At 35.9% G+C, this 26,452-nt stretch overlaps 3 protein-coding genes across 3 annotated transcripts; 2 read left to right on the plus strand and 1 right to left on the minus strand.

Moving 5' to 3' along the window:
* The first annotated feature begins 108 nt into the window (after nucleotides 1-108).
* LOC115623911 (chymotrypsin-1) lies at nucleotides 109-1,017 on the plus strand. The gene is made up of 2 exons (XM_030518466.1): nucleotides 109-780; nucleotides 853-1,017. The coding sequence occupies exons 1-2, from the start codon at nucleotides 109-111 to the stop codon at nucleotides 1,015-1,017; spliced, it is 837 nt and encodes a 278-aa protein (XP_030374326.1).
* Nucleotides 1,018-2,811: 1,794 nt separating this feature from the next.
* On the plus strand, nucleotides 2,812-3,420 carry LOC115624274. Its single transcript, XM_030518900.1, has 2 exons — nucleotides 2,812-3,016; nucleotides 3,074-3,420. The coding sequence occupies exons 1-2, from the start codon at nucleotides 2,934-2,936 to the stop codon at nucleotides 3,162-3,164; spliced, it is 174 nt and encodes a 57-aa protein (XP_030374760.1). The 5' UTR covers nucleotides 2,812-2,933; the 3' UTR covers nucleotides 3,165-3,420.
* Nucleotides 3,421-6,033: 2,613 nt separating this feature from the next.
* LOC115623706 (phosphoglycerate mutase 2) lies at nucleotides 6,034-7,106 on the minus strand. The gene has a single exon (XM_030518184.1). It carries the CDS (start codon nucleotides 7,053-7,055, stop codon nucleotides 6,132-6,134), a length of 924 nt encoding a protein of 307 aa, XP_030374044.1. The 5' UTR covers nucleotides 7,056-7,106; the 3' UTR covers nucleotides 6,034-6,131.
* Between the last annotated feature and the right edge of the window lie 19,346 nt (nucleotides 7,107-26,452).

Genomic DNA, 26,452 nt, shown 5'->3' on the forward strand with positions numbered 1-26,452 from the left:
GATACGCAATGGAATCTTGTCTATATAGTATATGCATTGAAAGATATAAAAGAGATTGCCACAAGCCATCAACAGCAGCAGCATCTGTAAATGCAGAAATCAGTCGCAATGTCAAGAAAAATTACAAGCCTTCTGCCGATTCTTCTACTGCTGACAAATTATAATGCACTGGCATTTCCAGTTGATCTGGAGCTGAAGACGGATCTGGAGTGGTCGGATAACGAGCCCATTCGCGTCAATGGTGGCCAGTTGGTGAACGAAACGGTACCCTTTCAGGTATCCCTGCAAGTCCAGAGACGTGGTCGCTGGCGTCACTTCTGTGGCGGCTCCATAGTTAGTCCCCAACACGTGCTGACCGCTGCCCATTGTGTGGAGAAGATGAGAGTCGAGGATATCAGTGTGCTGGGCGGTACCCTCAACTGGAAGACGGGCGGCATGCGGCATAGAATTGCGGCCAAGCAAGTCCATCCCCAGTACACGATGAGTCCGCGCATCATCAACGACATTGCCGTGTTGAAGATCTCGCCCGCATTTCGACTGCATCGGGCGAGTATTGGAACCATTGGACTGGGTGGTCCCAATCGCATTGGCAACAAGGTAGCGGTTCGTCTCACCGGCTGGGGCTCCACCACGCCGACCGCAGCGAACGCCACGCTGCCGGATCAGCTACAGGCGCTAAACTATCGCACCATCTCGAATGGGGAATGCGCGCAGAAAGGCTTTCGTGTCACGGCCAATGAGATTTGCGCGCTGGCATCACGCGGCCAGGGCGCTTGTGTGGTAAGTGAAAAGAAGAAGCCAGCATTGCTGGTGAAAGCGGCACAACTGATATCTATTTTCTCTGCCGACCAGGGCGATTCCGGTGGTCCGTTGGTCCTCATGGGCGCCGTGCCCCAACTTGTGGGCATTGTGTCTTATGGCAGCGCCACCTGCGCCCAGGGTCGACCCGATGTCTATACACGTGTCTCCAGCTTTCTGCCATACATTAACAAAGTGCTGCAGCAGGATCTGGCCTAAGTGGCCGATAATGATTATCATCATTGATGATAATGATGATATAAATAAGGCCTGGCGATGCATAAAAAAACATGGCCTTAAAGTACCAGAAAAACGCACCACAGCTAATAAATTTCTTGACTATGAGTTTTGTTATTCTTTTTATTGTTGTTGTTGTTGCTGTTGCTTTTTTGGCGACTAATTAAAAATCTTGTTCGATATTCGCCACAGTCGCTGCATCTTCATCGTCGTCTAGGCGTTTGGCCTAAGCTGGCTTGGCGCGGCTCCAGACCATGATAAATGCAAAAAGCAATTTATCGCGCATTTAACTCAATTCAGTTTCTTTATGGGCAGTCCAGTCGTTGGTCGCTGTTCGTCGGCCCGACATCGGCACCAGCACCAGCACCAACACCAACACCAGCAACAACATCGGCAACAGCAACATCCAAGGCAACGGCGACCAGCCAGCCAGACCCAAGCGCAGACAAAGTTTCGAGCAACACGCACACTCCGAGTGGAGCGTCGAGTTTGCTGGCGTTGGGAGCTTGGGGCAAGTGGCATGGCGAGGCGAGACGAGGCGTGCGGCACTTGTAATTCGATATTAGATTTTATGTGCGACAAATACGAAGTGCAAACATTTTTATGTCTCTGCAATTTCTATGCTGCATTCGTATGTGTAGTGGAAAAGATTTTCAGGGCGCTTTTCGTTGGGCTCTGCACGGCAATTAAGTTCAAATAATGTGGGGCTCGAGCTAAGCATTATTATTACGTTTTACACTCTGCTAGAGCACAAACAAAACTTAGTTTGAATTTTGAAAAATAGATTTGTTGTCCTAAACTTTTCACTAAAGAGTGTATTAAGAAGTCTATGCAGATAAAGTGTATGTAACACAAAGAAAGAGTTGATGTGCGCCTGTCCGTCTGTATGAACGTCGATTACTATTGAACGTTGAGAGCTAGGGGAACCGAACTTATCATGCTGGCCTATCTTAGTCGTGTGTACACAAAGTTTATCACAAGTCATGCATAGCTCGATTATTTGATATAGCTGCCATAGGAACGAAGTAAGATAATGTATTAACTTTGGAGTTTAATCTTATGCCTCAGTATAGACCCAAACATATTATCGCTTATTCCAATACTAAGACGAAATTCAGTATTTTATCATAAAGCTGCTATTGGAAAAGTTATTGTAATAAAATGTTGTTAATTGTTAGAATATGGAAGAGGCTGAAGATGAGTTTCCATTGACTTATTTTTTTTTGGTAATTAGTTCTCCTAATAAGGCTTATATTATATATGTAGTTCATAATTTTAAAAATCAAAGAACTTAAAATGTGCAAATTATATAATATAAATCTTCTTTTAATAAAGAATTGTTATGCCTGATTTTGTAATTATTTTTATATATATAAAATAGTTTTCTAATATTGAATTTCTTGAATTTGACAAATAATAGTCTTTCTATTTGGATAATATATTTATTAATTAATTAATTTATTAATAAATTTTATTTATTAATAAATTTATTTATTTATTAATAAATTTATTTAGTAATAAATCAAAGCGTTTTTAAGCTGAAAAACATAATACCTAAATAGGACATATTATTTCTTAATTATTATTTACACCTAAGAATGCGTTATTATTACTTTTTATTGAGTATCTCTGAGGCAGGCTCTTGATGTTAAGCTACTCAAATTTTGAGCTATAATCTCATTAGAACTGGCCATTCGATTCGGCTGCGTGTTAAATTTTGAAATTGTTTAAGCATTTCATAGAAACTAAAGCCATATTAAGTCGACCAAGCAATGGCAGCCAACAAGTCCATTATAATATTATTCTGCCTGGTTTTCCTTTGCATCCTTTCGGTGGTGACATGTAAGTCAGGCCCCAATATATTGCCAGCAAGCGGTTGTGTACACGAGGGGATAACTATGAAGATTGGCAGCGCCCATAGGCCACTGGACAAGTGTATACAGTACAGCTGTGTTAAAAAGGGGGTTATCAATGCAAAGATGTTAGGAGGTTTGTTCCAATATCAATCTACATATTAACATTCCTGCATTATTTACAGATGCCCCTTGGCGGCTGCCAAGCAGAACTGCACAATTATAGAAGATGTGACGCAACCATTTCCGAAGTGTTGTGCCACCTTGGAGTGTTGAAAAGCGTAAAAATATAGTACAGTTCCATTGCAAGATCTTATATTTCTAAGAGAAGTAGACCTCATAGAGGATGCGTGATAACCCATTTTTATTTATTTGTGTGTTGTAAAATGAGACTTAAGGGTTTGAGATAAAAGAATCAACTTTTATTAAATCAAAACAATATTAAATGCATAATAAATCATATTAAGAAAATAATAGTAATTTAAGCATAAATCTGAATATCTGTACGTTCATTAAAGAAAGAATTCATCAATCAGCTGCCCTCATTTGTACATTTATGAAGATACCGAATCAAAATGTGTAATTATTCAGTTCGAAACTAGATACTAATGACTTTTATTTAACTACCTAAAGCACAAAAATATCCAAGGGATAGAGTCATGAACATACTATACTATACAATATTTAAAGAAGTCGAGCTTATTCTCGACGTTAATCGTACATTTTCAAATAGTTAGTTATAGGTTTGCAAATAGTTAGTTACAGCTTATAGATTTAGCAGATAAGTGTGGAATTAGAGATAATATAAATATAAGAATTAAATAACTGTGTAAAGAAGACAGTTCGAAAAGGAGCATCAAATTAGTCAGCTATATTAGGGATTAGGGATATATATTACCAATTGCTAATTATTTTAAATGCAGCTGAGAAGAGAAAGACGCGGCTGGGAATGGGAAAAATTTAAGAACTTTTTTGCTTCGTTCCAGAACTCAAATCAACATAGTTTTAGAAAATTTATTAAGATAATAATAATTTGAATAATCAGCTAAGCTTGTGTTGATAAAAAAAAATGTTTGAAACCGAATTAGAGCATTAATAGAAACATTACATATATTCCATAAACTAACAAAATATATTGATAATTTTGTAAGGCTCTGCATTTTATAGAAAACTAACTTAAACATATAATTTATGCAGGGAAAATAATTTAAGAAAGTCTTTTTTATTTAAAAGTCTTTTTACTTTTTAAAAGAAAAGTTCAACTTAGGCGAACTGCCTAAAGCCTATTTTCAATGTAATTTTTCTTAAAACAATTACAATTTGATGAGTTTTTTTTTTAATGAGGATGTAAAATATGTTGCACAGTGTACTTTGTAGGTTTGTAGGATGCTGACGCCCTGCACGCTCCCAATACGCTTGCTCGCCTTTGATGCGTTCACAGTTGTGAAAAGGCCATGGAGAATCTGGCATTTCCTCGTTTGGCGAAATCACCAGCCGACCAGTTCCACCTCTAGCTGGCTAATAATGCGAAAACATGTGACGGAACACGCGAAACTCGTGACTGGTCGACGGGATGGGATTTGTTAGAGACGCGTTCGCCGATGACTCTGACTGTCGCTGACCACATAAATTCATTTAAATCAATCAATTCAATTTGTTTGTCAATAAAACCTAAATGAGTATTTCATTTAAACAAATTAAAATTCGACCCATTTGAATGTCGCGCTCGAAATACCAGCGGAGAACGCATTTAACTGGACCCGGGCCCATGGGCCGCAATTAAAATTGACGCACCCTGGCCGGGTTGAATGGTGAGTGGTTCAGCGGTTGAGCGGTTCAGTGGTTGAGTGCAGAGTTGCGGCTCTGATTTCTGATTTCTTTAAGAACATGTGCATTACGAGTACTCGCAGTGCAGCCAGCATTGCTGTAAATATTATTAAATATTTTTCGTTTTCATTCTCTTGTTGACTGACTAGCTGTCTGGCTGGCTGGCTGGCTGGCTGGCTGGCTGGCATTGTCTTTGTTGACTCTTTATTGTCAATTAAAATCAAATAAATTTATTTGCTGCTTGACATTCGCGGCCCGTTCGTTCACTGATTCGGGCACTGTTTTACACTCACCAGAGCTCTGTTTGGCATGCAAGTGCATTGAGGAATATTATTTTGACCTTCTTGTTCTGTTTACGGCAATTTATTTGGTTGCGACTGTGTTGGGCGGAAGAACCTTTGCCATTGATCAGCAATTAGTTCCAGCGTTCTTCTTACTCACACAAATACTACATACTATATATCGCTCAACAGGGTTGAGGTAGTACCCAGCTAATTGTAGGCTCTTGCAATACAAATTTAAATTATCAGACATTCAGACTCTGGCAGAATATAATTCAATCTCGATGCAGAATCTACATATAGATTAGTTATAATAATCGCTTCCATAATTTCGACTCTATTGACTTTAACGTTAAACTATTCAAATAAAATAAACTTATAATTGAATTTAATTGCCTGCAAAATTTAACTTCTATACATATATTCAAACTAAAGAAAAGCTAATCCGATTTATGTTCGTTAACAATAGAAAAATAGAGACATTGTTAAAAAAACTATATATGTGTTTTTTTTTTAAATCTTTATTCAACTCAAGGAAGGAAATCACATTGTGGGATTCCTGCTAGCTCATTAAGCTATGCCAGGTCCCATAGATGTTTAAACTTTAGTCAAATAAAAACAGGATCGTAATGAACAACAATAATGTTGAGGTATATGTTTTACACCGATCTATAATATATTTGGCATCGGGTTGAATAAAACTTTCGTATAAAGAAAGCCATTATAAAAAGCTTATGAATGTAATATTTCATAGCTATATTGTAGAGAGATTTAGATTTTTTTTAGATTAAGATTTTTGCTCCTTTCGTTCCTATGACAGCTTTATAAAGGAATGACGCTAAGTATGACTACAGTAAACTGGCTCCTCCTTACATGCCAAATTTGGGAAGCCCAGCTCCTATGAATCAAATTTTATCGATGTTCATACAGACAAACATCTGAACAGACAGATAGGATTAAATACATTAATTTCGTGCTATTCATCAAATATGTTTCGTTGAGTCCGTTACGAACTGCTTAATAACCATTTCAACAAATTTCCATCTAGAGCAGAATTTTTATTTATGCAGCACAGTATTCTTATTTAAAACAGTTAATCAAAATAAATCATTAGCGGCGTGGTAGAGAACTCTCCTTACTTAGCCTTGCCCTGTTTCGCCACCGACTCCATAGCTTTTTTGACCGTCTCCGGATCGCCCAGAAATCTCATTGGCGCCACAGGCTTTATACACTCATCTAGTTCGTAGACAAAGGGAATTCCTGTGGGTAGATTAAGGCCCATTATGGCCTCATTGGACATCTGGTCCAAATGTTTCACAATGCCGCGCAAACTGTTGCCGTGAGCCGCCACAATCACCTTCATGCCCTCCTTGATCTGCTTGACAATGACTTCATTCCAGTAGGGAAGGGTGCGTTCGATGGTCAGCTTGAGGGACTCGAACATGGGAAACTCCTCGGGCTTGGGACCATCGCAATATCGAGGATCGTTCACAATGGCGTCATAGTATTTGTGGTCCTTCTCCATGGGCGGTGGGGGCGTGTCGAAGCTGCGTCGCCAAACTTTCACCTTCTCCTCCCCGAACTTCTTGGCCGTTTCGGCCTTGTTTAGACCCGTCAGACTACCGTAGTGGCGCTCGTTGAGGCGCCAGGTCTTATGTATGGGTATCTCTCCATGTTCGCTCGCCTCGAGCACGGCGAGCAACGTCTCCTGGGCACGTGTCAGCATCGAAGTGAAGGCCACGTCGAACTTCATTTTAGCATCCTTCACAGCGTTGCCCGCAGCGCAGGCTTCCTGCTTGCCTTTGTCGCTGAGAGCAGCATCGAACCAGCCACAAAATAGGTTCTTCTGATTCCATTCAGACTCGCCGTGTCGTATCATCACAATCTGATACTTGCCCTTCTTCTGCTCCTCGCCGGGACACTTCTTTTCGCATTTGCTGTAACTCCGCAACTGGCCGATCGCTACGGCCGGTTGTGCCTCATTTACGGAACACATTGGACCGCTTTGTAGATGGACCAGAAGTTGACTGGCCATAGCAGTTTTTAGAAGCCCTGCCATTTTTTTTTTTTTCTACTGATAATTTTGAGTTCGTTACCACAAAAGGAAGGGATTTTTCTTTGACTTTATTGAAATAGATTGTGTGATTTAGGTTAGTTTGTAGAAGCTGTTTATTTGGGGGGCAGTAGAGGCATTTAAATGAACAAAGTATACCCTGTATCCGTAGGGAAAAAAGGGTATAATAGGTTTGTGCAAAGTATGTAACAGGCACCCGACCCCATAAAGTTATATATTCTGAATCAGCATGACGAGAGAAATCGATCTAGACATGTCCGTCCGTCCGTCTGTCTGGATGAACGCCTGGATTTCGGAAACGGCTGAGCGTACATAAACCAAACTTGGTATGCAGACGCTCCTAGTCCCTATACTATACGAGTTTATTTTACTTTTTGGAATTTAATTAATTAACTAATTTTTGCAACTAAACATAAATTTAGGAAGGATAAAGTTATAAGGGAATGCCAATTGATTGGACTGGAATTGTAATTACGCCTTAAGTTATGATCAGACGTACAATATTCTTTGCAAATTACTTTTTAAATTCTCACACAGAGGAATTAACACAGATTTGTGTGCAAATTATTTGCTTGTCTGACCATAGCTTCGTTCAAAAGTCTGCCGTTTAGTGACATAAATAACTGAAACTACAGTTTTCGCTGCGCCCTCTTTGCAGCTACTGTTTGGACGTGTGTCTCTGCTCGCCCCTTACATAACACACTTTTAAATGTCCAACAGCCAATGTTCGAGCCTTAAATCAATTTGGCCATAAAACGCACAGCACAAGACACAGCTCGTAATGCAAAACTGTCAAGGTGTATGGGCAAATGGGAGCTACCATAAAATGTTAGATTTGTGCGAAAACAAAACGAACGGAAAGCCTGACTCCATTTGACCCAACAACAGCAACGAAGCAAGCAGGCAACAACAAATTGGCCAAAAGGCGATCATCAGGAAGCGGGCATAAAGAAGGTTTTATGCTCGCACTGACGATCGGCCAGCAGCAGCAGCAGCAGAAAAAAATGATAAATTGTCGAGCGTGGCCGGTTGGATGTTGTCGATTTTTATTCCTCTAGCTTTTTTGTTTTTGTAATTCATTTTGTACGGGCAGGTCGACAACTTTTCACTGCCGACGACACTAACGGCTACCCATAGATCAGTGAAACGAACGAACACAAGATTAGACAATTTGTAGATGAGCCGAGCTGAGCGCCACTTTGGTGGCAAACTGGCCACCAAAAAAAAATGGAGAAAAATAGAAAAAATTATACGGAATGTGTGGCTATCCTGCGTCCCCAGCCCCACAGCGTCTTTGTCTGGTGTTCACAGCTTTTTCGTGTTAATTGAAAATTGTTCGGTAATGTTGCTTATCGCGCGGCTATCAGACAGTGTCGTCGTCGGCTAAGCCGTCTCTGCCTGTTGGCTGCCATGTGTGGCTCTGGCCGTTAGCTTATTGCGTGTCGCCATCACCGCAGCCATCGAGTCCATGTCCAAGATCGTGGGCAGCGCGCCACACCTCGGGCTTTGGCACGCATGGACGCCGATGGAGCCAGAGGCAGAAGCAGAGGCAGAGGCTTAGGTGATTGATAAACATCCAAAGCTGTGTGCTTTTAATATTGCGTTAGGTTTTTGTCGCAGTAGAGAAGCTGTTACTGCTGCTGCTGCTGCTGCTGGTACTGGTACTGCTGCCGTGCGGTGAAAATATTTCCAACACTATTGCTTTTTTTTCCACCCATTTTTGACAACTTTCATGGAACGCACTTAAACAATTTATCGCTGGTGACATTTTTTGTGACTTTAATTGCTTATAGTTGTCGTTCAAGCTTCTTGTCTGCGGCCGTCGTTGTTGTTGTTGTTGTTGGGCCACTTTTGGCACCTGTGGCTTATGGCAGCTTGGCTGGTTGCCGCCTTTTAGCTTTAGCCTTGTAAGTAGGGTTTTAGAAGTGCTTAACACGATTTCGAACTTAATTGCTTTCACAAAGTGATTGATGACAGCTTCGGGCGACACTCTATATATATATTTATATATATATATATATTGAACCAAGCCCGCGCAGAACAAAACCAACATAAATGTGGTCCGATCGATATGTGTACTGCGGCTTATGAATATAAATATTCCATAGCTTTGCTAAGCCAAATAATATTCCCCCAACGAGTTGGAGACCGTAATAAGATATTTTTGTAATTGGATTAGACTTGTCCTACTTAGGCTTTTCAGCTTAAAAGATGCTTTTTATAATTTTTATATATTGTACTCCTATGACGACAGTCAAGGTTTGTGGACATGAATATGAATACATTTTATTTTATTTTATTGATTTATTTGTTTATTAATTCCTAGTGCGACAAGAAGATTTCTTATAAATTAATGTACTAGCCACAAAGCATATAATTTTCTTAGATAAAACTAAAAGTGATTAATAAAATATAAATAAATAAAAAGACAAAAACAAATACTTATATAAACTGAAGGCACATATTTAGACATCTTTGTTTTAAATTCTTTAAAATATTCTAACTAAATGTAAATTAAATTAAATTTGCACTAAATACTAAAATGACAATCCATTCAAAATAAATTCGACTCTTCCATTGTAGCAACTAAGAAAATAAAATATTTATTCAAAGAAATTATTATTTCTAAAATAGCACTATAACTGACTTGTTTCTCTTGCCAAAAAGTGATAGTGATATTAATAAATAAATAAAAAGACAACAACAAATATTTATATAAGCTCGCACATATTTAGACCACTTTGTTTCAATTTCTTAAAAAAATGCAGATTTAATGTAAATTAAATTAGATGTAATTTAAATACTAAAATGACAATCCATTGAAAATAAATTCGACTCTTCCATTGTAGCAGCTAAGAAAATAAAATATTTATTGCAAGAAATTATTATTTGTAGAATAGCAGACTGATTGGTTTCTCTTGGCAAAAAAGTGTTAGTCCAGGCTCAGTAATTATTGAAGAAACTCGAACGAATTGGCAGGAAATCCAAACGGTAATTTCCAAGTGGCACGTGAGGAAGCCAACAGTTTTCCATCAGCAGATAAATGGACATTGAACCGTGATGCACTCACAAACACTCACAAACACACACACCGATAACTGAACCTGAACGCGGGCGTCCAATGCGATGACATCGCATGGAAGTGGAAGTCGAACCCAAAAAAAGAAGAAGAAAAAGAGAAACAAAAAAGCAACCACAGTGGCCATTGATCAGATGAGTGGTCAGATATTTGGCAGACACGCAGAGAAGCCACGGCCCGGCTACTGCGCAGCTGCCAACTGCCAACTGCTGAGATGCCAAGATGCCCAGATGCATCTGCAACTTAATGTTGAATGCAACAATCGCACAACTTGCCACACACACACGTACCAATGCCTTGAACTTTGCCCGTTTAACCTCTAGTCGCTGCTGAATTTCGGCTGACCAGCTTATTTCTCTCCATTTGATGATCGGCCGCAGCTGCCCGGCCATGGCCAACACACATCAAGGCTCATATGTGGGGCGCTCTGGGTGATCACTTTTCCGTTTTCCCCGGCCAATTCGATCGCATTTGCGTAAATCGAAAACAAAAACAAAAAAGGCGGCTGCCATGGCCGGCACTACTGAGACTGAGTTCAGTATTAACACCTGCATAAAATCATTTTTTGATATGAAACCCAATCCAATCATTTCATGGAAATTATAAATGTTACACATAATCAAAATAATCTTTCGCTTAATCTCATTACAGCGCGGCTGCACTTATTGTGATTTATTTTTTTTATTTTAAAATATACATAGCCTGTGAAAAAATGCAAACAGCAGACCTAGAGCCTTGCATGAAAAAATCAATTCTTTTGAATTTGTTAAAATGATAGAATCTAAGAATAGTTCTTAGAATATAGGGATGCAGTCAAGTTATAAAAAAATTAATGTAGTGCTGCAGAACACTTGCTTGTCTACATTTAAGGTTAAAATTACTTGAGGGAATCAATGAGTTAAAAGTTGAAACTAATAAAGTCAATGATATACTTAGTTTAAAAAAATATTTATATTTATCACAAACAATAAAATCTTTCCTCTTTATAATATTAGTATAGATATAGTGTAGATCGTCAGACTTAAACATCGTTTTCCTGAGAGTGTTGATTTATTAAAGTTTATTATTTCGAAATATTAAGTACCCCTCTGCCGTAATTAAGCCGATCAGGCGATCTTCTTTAATCCCATTAGGCAAGCAAAAGCTAAGAAATCTAATCTTTATCACACAAATTTGCAATTTTTCGATTCCTAAAGTGAATATTATATATATTTATTTGTATGATTTATTAGATTTATTATAGGAGGGATTTATTAGGGAGGGAGGAGGGAGGGATTAGGGAGGATGAGGGATGGGAGGAGGGAGGTAGAGTTAGGGAGGAGGAGGAGGGAGGGAGGAGGAGAGGGATTAGGGAGGAGGGAGGAGGGAGGGATAGGGAGGGAGGAGGGATGAGAGGAGGAGGGAGGAGGGAGGTAGAGGGGAGGAGGGAGAGGAGGGAGGAGGAGGAGGAGGAGGAGGGAGGATAGGGAGGGAGGAGGGAGGGATGGAGGTGATGTTAGGATTGGATTTGGATGAGGAGGATTATTTAGTGATGATTTATGGTAGGAGGGATTAGTAGGAGGTATTTATGAGGGATTTATAGGTATTAGGAGGATTGGATTATTTAGTTATTATATTTATTATTATTTGATTATTATTATTAGTATTAGAGGGAGGGAGGAGTAGGGATTTCTTATTTATTTGATATTTATTTAGGATTATTAGGAGGTGTAGGTATGGAGTATTTATTTATTATTTAGTGAGTATTATTTATTATTTACTTTATTATTTATAGTGTAGTATTTATGGTATTATTGATTTATTAATTATTTATAGTTGACTAGTATTGATTTAGATGTATTTGATTATTATTTATTATTTATTATTATTTCATTATATTCTTATTATTTATTATTTATATTTATTCATTTATTAGTTATTATTTATTAATTTATTATTTATCTATTATTTCTTATTATTTATTTATTTATGTATTTATTTTATTTATATTTATTTATATTATTTATTATTTATTTATTTATTTTATTATTATTTATTTATTTATTATTTATTTATTATTTATTTATTATTTATTTATTATTTATTTATTATTTATTTATTTGTATTTTTTGTATATTTTCCCTAAAGTGAATATTATATGTATATATTTATTTTTTATTATTATATTATTATTTATTATTCTTTTTTTTGTATTTATTGTACTTGTATCTGTATTTTAAACTAAGCTTGAAAAGTTGTTACAGCTTATTACGCCTTGATTTAAGCTTCAAGCAATTTATTTTAGTTTTGAAAAATCATTCAAAAACATTTGAACCATGTTAATGGGAGTCCAACAGAAACTGAAAACATTTTGAACTTTAAAGTCCTTCAATAATAACAATTAATTAATGTTTTAATTATGTATAGAACTAAGTACTTATTTACTCCATATTCTCAAAATCTGCCGAGTCCTCACTGCAATTTATGGTTTTTCGTCTTTTCCTCATCAAATAAAATTATATTTGATATTTATTATACAGATTTGTAAGATATTTTTAAACCATTTATACATCGGCTTTTTTCTAAGCCACAAAGACTTCCTGAAATTAAAATTTGATTACATTTTTCAATGTTATTCAACTTATTTATTAAAATAGAAAAATTCAGGCATTGGTTAATGACTTCATAACTGTGGCAAATTAGCGATTTCTTTCCCACCTGAGTTGAGCAAACATTCACTTCTCGTGGATGTGGCAAGTATAATTGCATCGTACCTGCCACACAGAGATAATGCACTCGCAGGTGCACAGAACACGCCCAGAGTTCGGATTAAAGAAAGCAATTTAGTCGGACCATGGATCACTCACATGGCCAAGTGAGCAATCGCGGACAAGTTCAAGTGGCGCTGCACCAATTCCGGGAATCCCCTCCCTTCGTTGCCGCGTGGGTGTGTGAAATGGGGCTGTGACCGAACATCACATACATCGCTGGCCGATGCACTCAGCTGGGCTAAGCTCTGCTCAGGCCTCAGATGCTCGTCTTTTGGCCAAACGTGGCATGCGTGCTATCAAATGGATCCACTCCCAGCATTGGACATGCATGGCCATGGCTGGCACAGCATGCGATTTCATTTTGATAATAATGGCAAACAATTATAATGATCATGATTACAATCTGCATCGGCTGACTGCAGCATCCTCATCATCAGCATCATCATCAGCATCGCGGGCAATGATGATGACTAAGCAATTTACCGTTTTGTATAGATTTCAAAGCCTAGCTTTGTTGAGTTGCTGTTATTGTTGTTGTTGGTGTTGTTAGTCTGATGTGTAAGGTGGTCGATTAGAGATGGACATGGTGCGTGTTTTTAATCGATCAATACGCATGGGCAAGTACAAATTGTGCACTGTGTTAAATCTGATGCATAAATATCTGACGCTTTGAAGATAGAACAATTTTAGTATGTAGACTCTCCATTCACAGAGTCTTGAAATCAACAATTCTCCTTAAAATTTTAATCGATCAAAACGCATGGGAAAGTACAAATCGTGCACTGTGCTAAATCTGATGAATAAATATCTGACGTTTTGAAGAAAGAGAATTTTTAGTCTACTCTCAATTCAGAGTCTTGAAATCAACAATTCTCTTTAAATAACATCACATGATTATGCGTCAGAACAGTATACGGTTATGCTTTTTTCGGTATATCACAGATTTAATGTTTAATATAAAAAATTAATAAATTGTAGTTAGAACAAACCATGCTGAAAATTAAAAATAATCTTTTAACTTTCATAGTTTTATTTACTAACGAATACTTATTAATTAACTGGACACAAATGAATCTTACAGAAGTGGTATTAAAAAGTAATGTAAGTTAAATAATTCAAATCATAAAAAATTCACAACTTCTGATGAATCAATATCTAACGTTTTGAAAATTGTTTTTAAATTGTCACTTTGTTTAAAAACTGCACTTACTTATAATTAATTTATATAAGTATTATCCCCTTCCTTACAAAAAAAAAATATCCTTCAAGCAAGTGGATGGAGCCTCTTTATACGTCTTCGATGGTATAAGCCTATAGCATGAGCTGAGGACTTAATAAAAAACGATCTCTCTTTATCAAATTTGATCAAAAACTCTGCAATTGCCAATAAAATAGATGGGTTACCTTAATATAAATATTTAAAAAGGTGTTTTGAAATTGAGAATGGAATAAAGCAATAGTAAAATATATTAAAATTCTTGAGCAATTTTATGATTAAATGAAGATTTCGAATAAGTAAAGAAATTAATATTTCATGAAATTATTACTCATCCAATAAGAGTAAATTATTTTAATTAATATTCAATCCATCGAACAGCAAAAAAAGATGCTTGATAAAATAATTTTTGTAGTCAAAGTTGCATTTATTATTTATTATTGGATTAGAATTTGTATACTTTTTTAATGTGTTTATTTAATTTAATGATTTATTTTATTGTAGTTAATGATTTATTCATGTCTATTTTTTTTCGTATTTGGTGGCATTTTCAAAGCCGATTTCCTGGAAACTGCCATCTCTAGTGGCTCGACCACGGGCGGGCTCAGTTCAATGGCGCGCCGGCGCTGTGGCAGTCGCAGTCGAAGCTCAGCAACATCTTCAATGAAAATTTCAGGTCAATTGTTTTGTGCACAGGCGGCGAGCTGTGGTTGGGACCCAGACCCAGACCCATACTCAGAGCCAGACCCGTCCAGACACCGCAGCCTCACTGCAATTTCTATTTTCGTGCAGAATTGTCTGCTATTTTTTTTTTCTTCTGCTTCTTTCCTTTTGGGGGAAAGAGGGAATGGGGGAGAGTACTTGTTCGTCTGCTGGGCTGCCTGTGCCTGCGCCTGCGTAGGCGCTTTCCACAGATTAATTGAAGTCATAAGCAATTGTAAACTTATCGCTTCGGTCTTCGGTCTAACGGCCGTACAGCTTATTTCTCCAAAGTTTTTGTGGTTTTTTTTGCGATTTATCGATTTGCAGCAGCAACTATTGTTGTTGCTGTTGTTTTTATTGCTGTTGCGGGCCTATGTTCTTTAATTTGTTGCCATATTTGATTGTGGCACACTTTACGCAATTATTTGATTGCGTTTCCATTAAGTACCGATGCAGTTCAAGAGTTCAACAATCAGTAGCCAATACCTCATTTATTACATTCGGTTCGAGGTTAAATTCTTTTGTTGCTGTTGCTCAGCAATAATTGCACACTAGAGGGTGATGATCGGGCCACTTAAGGCAGCAAATCAAGCGGAATATCATCTGATCAGGCTTTTGAGCAGCTTAGGAGCCTTTTTCAGAGGACAAAGAGAGAGAGTCTTATAGCGAGGGACGGGGAGTGGATCCCCCCTCCATTAACATTCCCTTCAAACTTGGAGCCAGCATTAAATATGTTGATAAAACTGTCTCAAAGATTCATTGTACGCGATAATTCCTGCGAGTCAAAACTCTCTTAGCTTTAGGGCTGTGTGTTAGCAGCGGACTCTCTACCGATAATATCGAGGGAGTTACGCCACTTTCCACCATTTAACGCTGACCACCATGTCCCTTATTGGAAAAATAAATAGGATTTTCTTAGAATTTAAATAAATTTTCTTTTATTTAGTGTTTAATCTAATTTTTATTTTTTTTATTTTAATTTAAAAAAAATTTTTTTTTTTTTAAATCCTTTTTTGTTCTGCGAGTTCGGATATATTTATATAGCTTGCTGTTGAAATTTGTATTAGTAATTATTATTATATTAATTATTTCACTTTATAGATTTCTTCTACAAGGTTTTGCCTTGTTTGAACTCAGCACATATCCGCTTTCTAGCATGCTCTGCAGCCTTCGAGTACAGAGAATACAAATTATTCCTAATCCAAAACTATATAGTGTGGACATGAAGAAAATAAATTTTTGCTTTAAGGCACAATAAAGGCGCAGTTTTAGCTTCTACGCTCGTTTAATTTGATTTTTTTTTATTAAATCTTTGCTTAAAATACTTCTATCTTTCTCTCTAAATAGCTCTTTGAACTCTTCTAAGATACAAAATGTCTTTGTAGTCAAATATTCTCATACGCAATGCGGCATTTGCTTAGATTTTTATTTGATGCTAAAACTAAGGGTGAAGAGTTCATTGGGATTGGGGTGTTCCTTTAAGGTTGGTCTCCAATGGGAGCCAATTTTTTAGATCATTCTCGCAATTGCATTTATTTCGATTTAATAAATTTCATTATACTTACTACTCTTTGTTTTCTTTATAGGTGATTTAAAATTGTTAAAAAAGGGAGTGGAAAACTACACGTATATACGTTTTATTTTGTATTCTAACGAGAACAACTGTAGATCGCTTTTAACCAATTTAGAGGGCGTTATGGGCGGCAACTGATCAGAAATAAGATCGATAATATGTGCTCGATTATTTATCATCCTATACGCTCATTGAAATAAAAGAGAAATTATATGGCAAGGACATATATATTTTTGGTTGACGTTCTATTTTCTAAGCTAAGCTGCGTTCTGCTCACCAAAAAAGTTATTTTATCATAAAAATTTAACGCAAAGCAGTCTTCTTAACTATTATAATATTTTAATAATATTAATAATGTTTTTAACTCAGTATATTAGTACATTTGACAACTTCTTTTCTTCTTCTTTTCAGAATAAAGTCTTTATATATTTTTCTAAATTTATAAATCTGTTTGCAAATGAAAATAAAGAGTAGTACATTTTACAAACAACTTTTCATTTCTTTTCATAGCATAAGAAATAGAGTCCATACCTTAATAAAACTCCTAAAAGTGTGGAAAATAAAAATGCTTTAAAAGACAGCCAAACACAAAACACACTTTCATGCCGCGCAAACAATTAATTTTCAATTTAAGTCGCATAAACATTTTAATTGTTTGTCTGCAATTTAGACACGAATGGGTAAACAAACATATGTTGACGGAGCCAGAAAGCCAGAAAGCCAGAAAGCCAGAGAGCTTTCCATATTTGCACGCCTCTAAGGCGACTGTTGCTTAGCCCCTCAGCTTAATGTGCGAGGCATGCGAATGATACCCTCAAATGGGGGTAAACTTCGGCCCCCAAAGGGGGCACATGGGGGATGGCTATGAATTTCAATTTGCAGCGCGGCTCTTGCCAGCGTGTGTCTTTCTTCAATTTATGCCACAAAGCGTAAGCAAACTTTTCAAGACGGCAATAAAATTGTCGCTCCACTCCTATGTATAGTATATGCCGCCATGTTTAACTGTCGAAAAACTTCCGGAACCACTAAATTCCCGCGCATACATTTAGTATTGTGTTTGCATACATATATATACATATGTTGAGGTGGTTTGGGTGTGGAATGGGTGTGGAATGGGGGGCGGAGGCAATAAAAGACAGCTTGTTGCCTGCTTGTCATATTTCCATTAGCATTTGCCATTTAACTCATCAGCTATGCATGTGTGTGTGTGTGTGTGCCTCTTTGCCACATTTATTGCCCACATTTTAACATCCGGCTTTTATCCTTTCGCTCCACGCATCACGCAGCATGTCATCGCAAGCGTGAACGCGAAAGTCTTCATCCTCAGCGCCAGCCTCAAACTCATCCTTATCCTTATCCTTGCGCGCCATAATTGTTGCCTTTATGAGCAGCGCCTCGAACCGCTTTTGTAAAGTTTATTATTGCTCTTGTTGCGGCTGTTGCCTTCCGCCTGTGGTTTAATTATTTTTGCCACATTTGGCGAAACCGCCCGACACCTCCACTCCTCCAGTCATATGCGTAACATTCTAAGGACGAGTGTTTAAGCAGCTCTGCCGCTCATTTGCAACTAAACTGCATGGAGAAAAGTGTTTATAATAAGCCGAGGTATAGGTAAGAAATCGTTTATGGCTATGTATTTCCAAAGCACATAATATTTCTATATTGAAAGGGTTAAGAAACACTATAAAAAATGCACGACTCTATCGAAAATTTTCATTTTATTTTTTATTTGTGTTTGTAGGAAAGGCCTGAGAAAAAAATATTTCCAATCGAACAACTTAATTTTTGTTCAGCAAATAAAAAAGTCCACATATGCCGTAACATAAAATTTGGACATTAATACTATAATATAATATGTAATATGTAGTCGAAATCCCCTTTTTGATGACTTAATACATGCTCTAGTGTTAGTCAACTTTTTAAGTAGAGCCCCTTGCCCTTGCCCCCGAACCGTTCTTCAAGTCTGAAAAAGATGCAATGTAAGGGCTCGAGGAAGGAACAAATCCAGTCCACGATTGCTAAACTTTAGGGATGCTCGAGCTATGGAGCACCAGATGACCTCCAGGAAGAGGAAGACAAGACCAAAAGCGTGAAATTCTTTGCACAGGACCGACAGGACTGCCAGCAGCATTCAAGCAAAAGAAACCAACCGTAAATTTTGCAAAGAGAAAAATTAAAATTGTTATTAGAAAGCAAGTAACTAACTATTATTAGTTAAAATGTACGAACATCCAATAAATAAAATTCTAAAGTTTATAAAATATGTTAACCAACTATTGTTAGTTAAAATGTGTAAACTATAAAATAATCCATTGAATTAAATTCTAAAGTTTATAAACTATGTTAAGTAGTTAAATCAAATCGTTTTAAATTTTATTCAAAGAAAATTGTATGGTTTTTGTGAATAAAGCATTAATGTATACGAATTTTTCTTATCACATTAGGAATTAAAATTAAATAAATTCAAATTCAAAATTCAGAGTATTCCATTCAACTGAAATCCTTTTGTTTTGGCCTCTTTCTTCTTATCGAACCCTCCTCTTCCAATAGAATGCTCTTAATAAAAAAAAATATTTAAACTTCATTTCCAACTCAATTAGTTGTATTTTATTCGTGTTATTCTTTTTGAGGTACGATCTGTTCTGGGTTGGGATTCTAAATTAATTTCTAAAGTTTATAAAATATGTTGAGTAGTTTAATTAAATCGTTTTTAATTTTATTCAAAGAAAATTGTATGTTTTTGTGACTAGTATAAAAATATAAGAATTTTTCTTGATAAATAAATTCAAATTCAAAATTCAGAGTATTCCATTCAACTGAAATCCTTTTGTTTTGGTCTCGTCCTTTCGAACCCCCCTCTTCCAATAGAATGCTCTTAATAAAAAAAATATTTAAACTTCATTTCCAACTCAATTAGTTGTATTTTTTCGAGATATTCTTTTTGAGGTCCCGCTAGCTTGTTGTATTATTAATATTATTTTGGGAACTATAAGCAAGCTATTTTAGATTTATTTAAGGAAGTAACCTTAAAAGTTCTTCGCTTTCTTCGATTAACCATTTTTGTAAATAATAGCAACAGCTTGAAAAATGTTTGTTGACAAGGCACAGTTATTTGTTGTCGAAAGGCAATCGTTTTCAAAGGCCTTCACGAAGAATTTATTGCAAAATTGTTGCAACATCGGCGCATTAATCAATACCAGTTTACAGTTACATTCATAAAACATCCATCCATAGAGCACTGAGAACTGGCGAGAATTAAAATGTGAAATTCCAATGCAAAATTTCTGTTAATTAACAACATTTCAGAGATGGCTTCGGCCTATCTGGCAGGCTGGCAGGCAGGCAGGCAGAAATTCCAGTCCCAGTCCCAGTCCCCGTCCGAGTCTCAAGTCGAATCCGAATCTCACCGGCTGTGCACAGTTTGTGGCTGAAATAATTAATGATGTGGCGCGTTGCGTCGACTGCGTTGCATGCCTCGTCGCGGCGTCTCAACTTTTGTGGCTGTGCAAATATTAGCAAATTATTTTAGTTTTAGAAAATCTGAGCCAAGTCGAATGGCAGCAGCATGTGTTTACATTTCGACTGCCGTTTGCCAGAAATGTCAATTTTCTTAAATGGAACAACGCCGCCCAACTGAGAATAAGTAAGTCGAGCCGCCCCTGGTCCCTGGTCTCCGGCCCCGGGGGCACTAATGATGTTCTGTGTGGGTTTCTCTTGCCTGCCACTCCGACAATGTTTGCACTTTTCCGTTTGGTTAAATGTCGCCTCCTTTGTAATTGTTTCGTTTGTCAACTAGCGTTGGGTCTTCGAGTAATTAAAATCACCTTTCAACTGTCAGTGTTGCTCCTCACACTCGGCCAGCCAGTCAGTCAGTCAGTCAGTCACTTTGTTTGATTAGGAAATTTGTCAAATTTGCGGATAAAATCGATTTATCACAAATTGCCAAACTGTGCTAATGATTGCGCTTTACCTCATTTAGAAGGGTATCATTAGCTGAAGATGATTATTTGACTTAAAACGTAGCCGTTTAGCAATACATGCCCATCAATGGGATTCTACATATTGTAAAGCTACATTTATAAAGATTTTTCAAGACAATGTGATGGGGAATATTAAAGTTGTGCCAAAATTAGATTATATTATTGCTTAAGCTTTTCTTTTGAAATGTTAAAGTTTAATTCTGTCATTAATTTCAGTCTAAAATAATGATGAAAAATAATATTAAGTTTTAACTCAGCTTAGTAATTGTATAAACAAAATCATTAAAATATGAAATAAAATGTTTAAAAATGTGTCAAATTATAAAAAATATTATACATTCATTATTAAATTAAGCATCTGTCTTCTAATTAACTACTACTTTTAAGATTTTGATGGCATTTTCAAGCAAATTTGTATAACAAAGAGTATTAAAAGTTGATAAAGCTTATAAAATTATGAAAAATAATGGTAAAGAATGTCAATTTTGTAATGCAAGTATCTATTAAAATCTTAGCCTATTAATAACATTAAAATTAAATTATAAATCTACCCTTTAAATCTTTTCTTGAACGTTTTCATAAATCTTGCCTAAAAAATAGAAATAACTTTAATCTTATTATAAAAGTGAAAAGTGATATTAATATTAGTTGAGTAGAATATCAAATATGTATTAGAATTTTATTTAGTCCATTAAGTCTAATAAAAAAAAAATCAAGTTTGTCTTTAAAAATTCTTCAGAGCAGCCTTTTCATTTCATTATACTTTGATGAACTCATTCATTATAATTAAAATGAATGTCAAATTATAAAACTCTGGAAAATAGCATTAAATTTCTGCCTAATGTGGATGCATATTTTCTAACTTTTTAAAAATGCTCAAAAGTATTAAATTGTAATCGAAAATAATATTATATTTTATTTAAAATATTCATAGAAAGTTTGTGTTAAAAATATAAAAGTAAATGCTCAGCTATTAATTTGATAGAGAAATAAATGTAAGTATACTTAAATGAGCTGAATGACTAGCCGGAAACTCAGGGAACTTGGCGGAGAGGCTTTAATACACCATATAGCCAACGGACTATCATAGTTGGCCGAGCTTTTGATCTGCAGGGATCGAAACTTGTATGAGAGAGGAATTATTATGACAATATTATAAACCAATTTGAACAAATCGGGACATATCTGTCCTAAATCGGAAAACGTAATCCCTTTGTCCCATTTTGCATTCCTTTTAACATTTCTGAAACACACTTTCCATAAATCCAACTAGAGTGCTGCTATAAATTCAAATGCTGTTATTGTACAGCGCTGTTAATGTGCCGCTGTTAAGCTGCTAATAAGAACAAATATTTAACGAAACTCAAAAAACTACCAACTGAGTACGGGAGTGCACTCAATGGCCAAAACGCCGCCCCTTTGAGCGTTTGCTCACTCACTCAAAGCAGCGTGAGAACGTTTAAGAGTGCGTGTGTGTGTGTGTGAGTGCGTGTCTGCGCTCACGAGCTCTTTTGTTTTATTTGTTAATCAAATATTGTGCTCCTCTAACCTCAGGAGTTGCTCTATGAGCCGAGCTCCAATCGAGGGCAGCGCCAGCGCATGAGTGCGAGTGAAATGGCAAAGAATATACATATACGCAGTATGTGTGTGTGTGCAAGAAAATTGTAAAGGAAACATGTCAAATGGGAAATTTTCCAGTTACAGTCAGCAAAGGCAACAGTGAAGTGGAGCGCAAAGCCCCCAGCGGCATGCGTTGAACATCAACCGTTTCTAGTCCACTGTTTTTCGTGGCAGGCTTATCAGTGAGACCCGCAATATCGCCTATCAAGTATAATGATTTGTTGTTGTTGTTGCTGCTGCTGCTTCGATTTATTCGGAAGCTATGAAAAATGTACTAAGAATTAAAAGAATTTCAAAATTGTTATCAGTTCCAACATAAATATTTGAAATGGAAGCCACACTCGTTTCCAAAGCATTTCATAAGCCGTGTCGAACAGCGATAATTCCGAAAGCAATGAAATCATTTCGCTTCTTTAAGGCTGCCACCAAAGCCAGTAAATCAAATGAGCCCTTGCGATATAATTAATAACTTGTTGTGCCAATAAACTCGACAAAACCGCCTCTTACCCCCTGTTGAACCAAAAGGCCAAGAAAAAGTAACCCCTTGGCTGAGATGCTGCACGCGCTATTTAACTATATTTACCTAATTTTTGGGTGAAAACCCGTCTTAAAGTTACCCGAAACAGTAATTTGGTAAAGAGTTCATCAAAGAAAACAAAAAAAGGGATGCTGCGGCTGTGCCTTTGTTCTCCATGCTGATCTTTTTAAGATCAAAGATGCTCACACCCTTTTCGGGGTAAAATGTTGAACTTTCTTTATTAATTTTGTTGACATGCTGGCAGTAGAGGCGATCGGATTCGGGTTCGCGTTAGGGTTCAGAGGTGATGAGCAGTTCGGTCCATTTATGCTACAACTCCTCCCTGCTGCAGAGTTATGACATGAACTTTACAAATTTGATGGACAACTGACCGTTAGAAACTTTTTTTTTTGTAATTTCTTATTTTCACAGAGCTGTGGAACGAATCTAAGGCGAGGAGAAAAGTTCACACACAAAGAAAGTTCCTGTTTGGCACAAAGAAGCTGGAAAAAGGAAAACTTTTGTTTTCAATAGAAATTTCCATTTTCTATTCCAAGCATTTTATCGTGTGCAAATTATTTGTTTGTCTGACCGTAGCAAAAAGTCAGAGAGACGAAAATAAATCACGTCTAATTTTGTAAGTCATGTGATTTTTGTCGAAAGTTAATTTTCCTTTAAACTAAAGCTATTGGTTCTGTAATTTTTATTAAAATTTGTGAAAATTGTTTGCATGTCTGACCACAGTAGTACTTAAATCAATTTGCTTTTACTATAATTTTAGTGATAATTTTTGTAAAAATGAATATTATTTTCAACAATTTGTATGTTATATGAGTATATAATATTATTAATTAAAAATTTGAGCAAGACTGGATATCAAAAGAACTACAATATTCCTAAAACTGAAAAGGATTAAAGTTTCCAAAGTAAGGATGGGGGCTCTTACGAGTCAACGTCCAATTGCCAGATTTGACATCCCATCTAATGATTTCTGCAGAAGCTGTAGAGTTGAGGAAATGAAGAAAAGTATAGAGAACCTTCCAGCACATAGCAGGGTTATATTCATTAATCGAGGGAAATACCAAAACTAGAGATTACGAAAATATTAAAATTAAAGCTATCATCACTACATGGCTTCACTTCTTCATCTCAACATAATCTAACCAAACCTAAACTTTAAACAGACAACTACTGTGCCGAAAACATCAAACTGAAACGATGTAATAGGATATATAAAATATATAAAAAATATATAAAATATATAAAATATATAAAATATATAAAATATATAAAATATATAAAATATATAAAATATATAAAATATATAAAATATATAAAATATATAAAATATATAAAATATATAAAATATATAAAATTCTATAACTTCTCAAAAATGTTAGCATTCAAATAATCATTATACTTGCTCATATTTGTACGCAAGCTCCATTTTCTATTTCTTCTTCGACACTTTCATTTATAATTTTCGACAATTTTTACCACCAAAGCGATTTGGTTTTTGTCCGCAGAACAAAGGTAGCGAACATAAAAATCGAATCAGTCACAGCAGCAGATAAAAATTATAATTAATGATGCCGAGGCCGGACATTAAGTTGAAAACCGAAATGTAACAGTTTTGAATTTTTCGCACTTTTCGCTCTCATTTTTTCGGTTTTTTTTTCTTTCTTCTGTTTTTGGTTTTTGCGCGCACCCCGGAAAACAGAACGTTATGAAAATGTCGTGAGGCGAGATTGGAGGGAAAAACGAGCAAATAGAAATGCATGAAAATTTGCGAAAATCAATGTTGAGCGGAACGAGCGGCAGGCCAGGGAAGCAGGGGGAGATTTTTGCATAAACCGAGCGATCTAGAGAAAATTGCGGCGACTTTTCCGATTTTGTTGACGCGACTGCCACACCCCGCTGCTCGCCACACGCTGCACTTTTGATCGACGGCGATAATAGAATTTTTTCCTTCTCCTTCTCCTTTTTTTTCACCTTTGACCCATTTTCTTTGCCTTTGCAAATATTTTTGCATCTTAGAGTTCACCAGCGGCCTGGCCCGGCCCAGCCCGGCCTTTTGCATATGCAATTCTGCTCTACAAATGGCAGCGGACCCTTTGGACGATTTAGGGGTCCGTGTGCGTTGAAAGCAAACAAATTCATTTGCTTCCTTGTTGCCAACTCAAGAGGCTCTCACTATATTTTTTATTGTATTCGCAAATTTGTTTTGTTTTTGCGCCTTTGTACCGACTTGACTTTATTGTTTCCACTGCATAAATAAATATTGACAGCTCAATGCAAAAAAATGCAATGCGAGCATTGTTTGTGTGAAGAAAAACATTTACTTTCGCGCCTAAATGTGTTTGCTTTTTTCCAACACATTTCTAGAAAGAGCTTGGGATTTGAAAATTAAAAGTAAAAAAAAGGAGCAGAGATAGAAGGCAGCAACAATTTCTAAAATACATAAAAGTATTTAACATGGTACATAATTAAATATAAAAGATAGTAGAGAAATAATACTTTGTTCAAAATCTAATTTATGATATTCACAAAATTACATCGAATTCAAAAATACATAACCATTTCTAATAACAATTCAACAATTAATGACAGTTAAATATTAAATAATTTACACAAGCTTTTTATAACAGTTAGAAGAGGAAATAATTTAATATATTAAATAAAGATTGTATAAGAACAGGAAATAATTTAATAACTTAAATAAAGATTGTGTAAGAATAGGAAATAATTTAGTAACTTAAATAAAATGAGAGCAGTTTATAACACATTTCAATTATTCATTAAGTCTTTATTTATATTAATACAATATTTCCCGCTGAAAGAGACTATTATTTAATAAATAATTCAATTTCATGAAATATCGATGAAATATTTTTAACAACAAAAAATAATATTGTTTAAAAATTGTTCCCAACATTAGACAAATATGTTTAACAATTTTTTAAACTGTTTACCAATTGGGTTAAGTTTTTAAGCAGCTTTTCAACCACTTTAAAATGAATATTAAACAATATTTAGAATGGGTTTTTAAAAGACTTAATTTTGTGAACAACTTTTAATGTTAGATTTGTTATTGATTTGTAAAATATATAAAGATTTTGATTAATGTTTCGATTCCAAATAGTTTTTCTTTTTCAAGAAAAACCTTCTTGAATCTATCAGTCCATCAAATAAAATGGGATAAAAAGTCCCATTCATGTATCTATTAATATATCTATCGATCTATTCATATGATTTGTAATATTAGAAAATCTGCATTTTTTTTAAGATTTACAGATTTAGATTAATGTCTGCCTCAAATACTGGCATTTCGATTCCAAAATGCTTTTCTATTTCAAGCAAAACCTGCTAGAATCTATCAGTCTATCAATATATTAAGCTATTTATCTATCTATCAATATATCTATCGATCTATTCAAATGTTTTTTGAAATCGTTTATATTTCAAGGAAGTTCAGATAATACTTTATCAAGATTGGAATACTGCTGGTCATTCAACCATACTTGTATTTCTAAGCTAAACATAGTATTAAGTATTACTAAAAACTGTCATTACTATTTGCTTTTTGTAATAATTAGATTTTCTTATAAGTATAACACATGACAAATATCGTTACTTTACTGAAGCCACCCTAAGTTCTTTTGGAAAACTCGCCATTAATTTAATTAGCTCTATAGTATATCGAGCCAAAGCAAGTTTCCATATCAATCGACTCTTTATGACTATCACACTTTAATAAAATGCAGAGCATCCAAAGGATCTGCCTATTGTCAAAGCATTTTGACACGCCTCATAAAAACGGCAGGATCTGGAGGTCTCTTGAAAATTGTGCTAATTGAATTGGGCAAGTATTGAGGAATTTCTGACACTCTTGGGACACATCTGCTTCGAATTCGATGGCGTCACGATCTGCTCATGTGGCTTATG

The sequence above is a fragment of the Scaptodrosophila lebanonensis genome, unplaced genomic scaffold, assembly GCF_003285725.1.
Source record: "Scaptodrosophila lebanonensis strain 11010-0011.00,11010-0021.00 unplaced genomic scaffold, SlebRS2 tig00000053-arrow-pilon, whole genome shotgun sequence".
Classification (NCBI taxonomy): domain Eukaryota; kingdom Metazoa; phylum Arthropoda; class Insecta; order Diptera; family Drosophilidae; genus Scaptodrosophila; species Scaptodrosophila lebanonensis.

What these genes read in the sequence shown, in the direction of transcription:
- LOC115623911 (XM_030518466.1), top strand. Translation starts at nt 109, where the DNA reads ATGTCAAGAAAAATTACAAGCCTTCTGCCGATTCTTCTACTGCTGACA. An exon ending in GCGGCCAGGGCGCTTGTGTG is followed by an intron (nt 781 to 852) that starts GTAAGTGAAAAG and finishes TCTGCCGACCAG; the next exon opens with GGCGATTCCGGTGGTCCGTT.
- LOC115624274 (XM_030518900.1), top strand. Translation starts at nt 2,934, where the DNA reads ATGAAGATTGGCAGCGCCCATAGGCCACTGGACAAGTGTATACAGTAC. An exon ending in GGGGTTATCAATGCAAAGAT is followed by an intron (nt 3,017 to 3,073) that starts GTTAGGAGGTTT and finishes CATTATTTACAG; the next exon opens with ATGCCCCTTGGCGGCTGCCA.
- LOC115623706 (XM_030518184.1), bottom strand. Translation starts at nt 7,055, where the DNA reads ATGGCAGGGCTTCTAAAAACTGCTATGGCCAGTCAACTTCTGGTCCAT.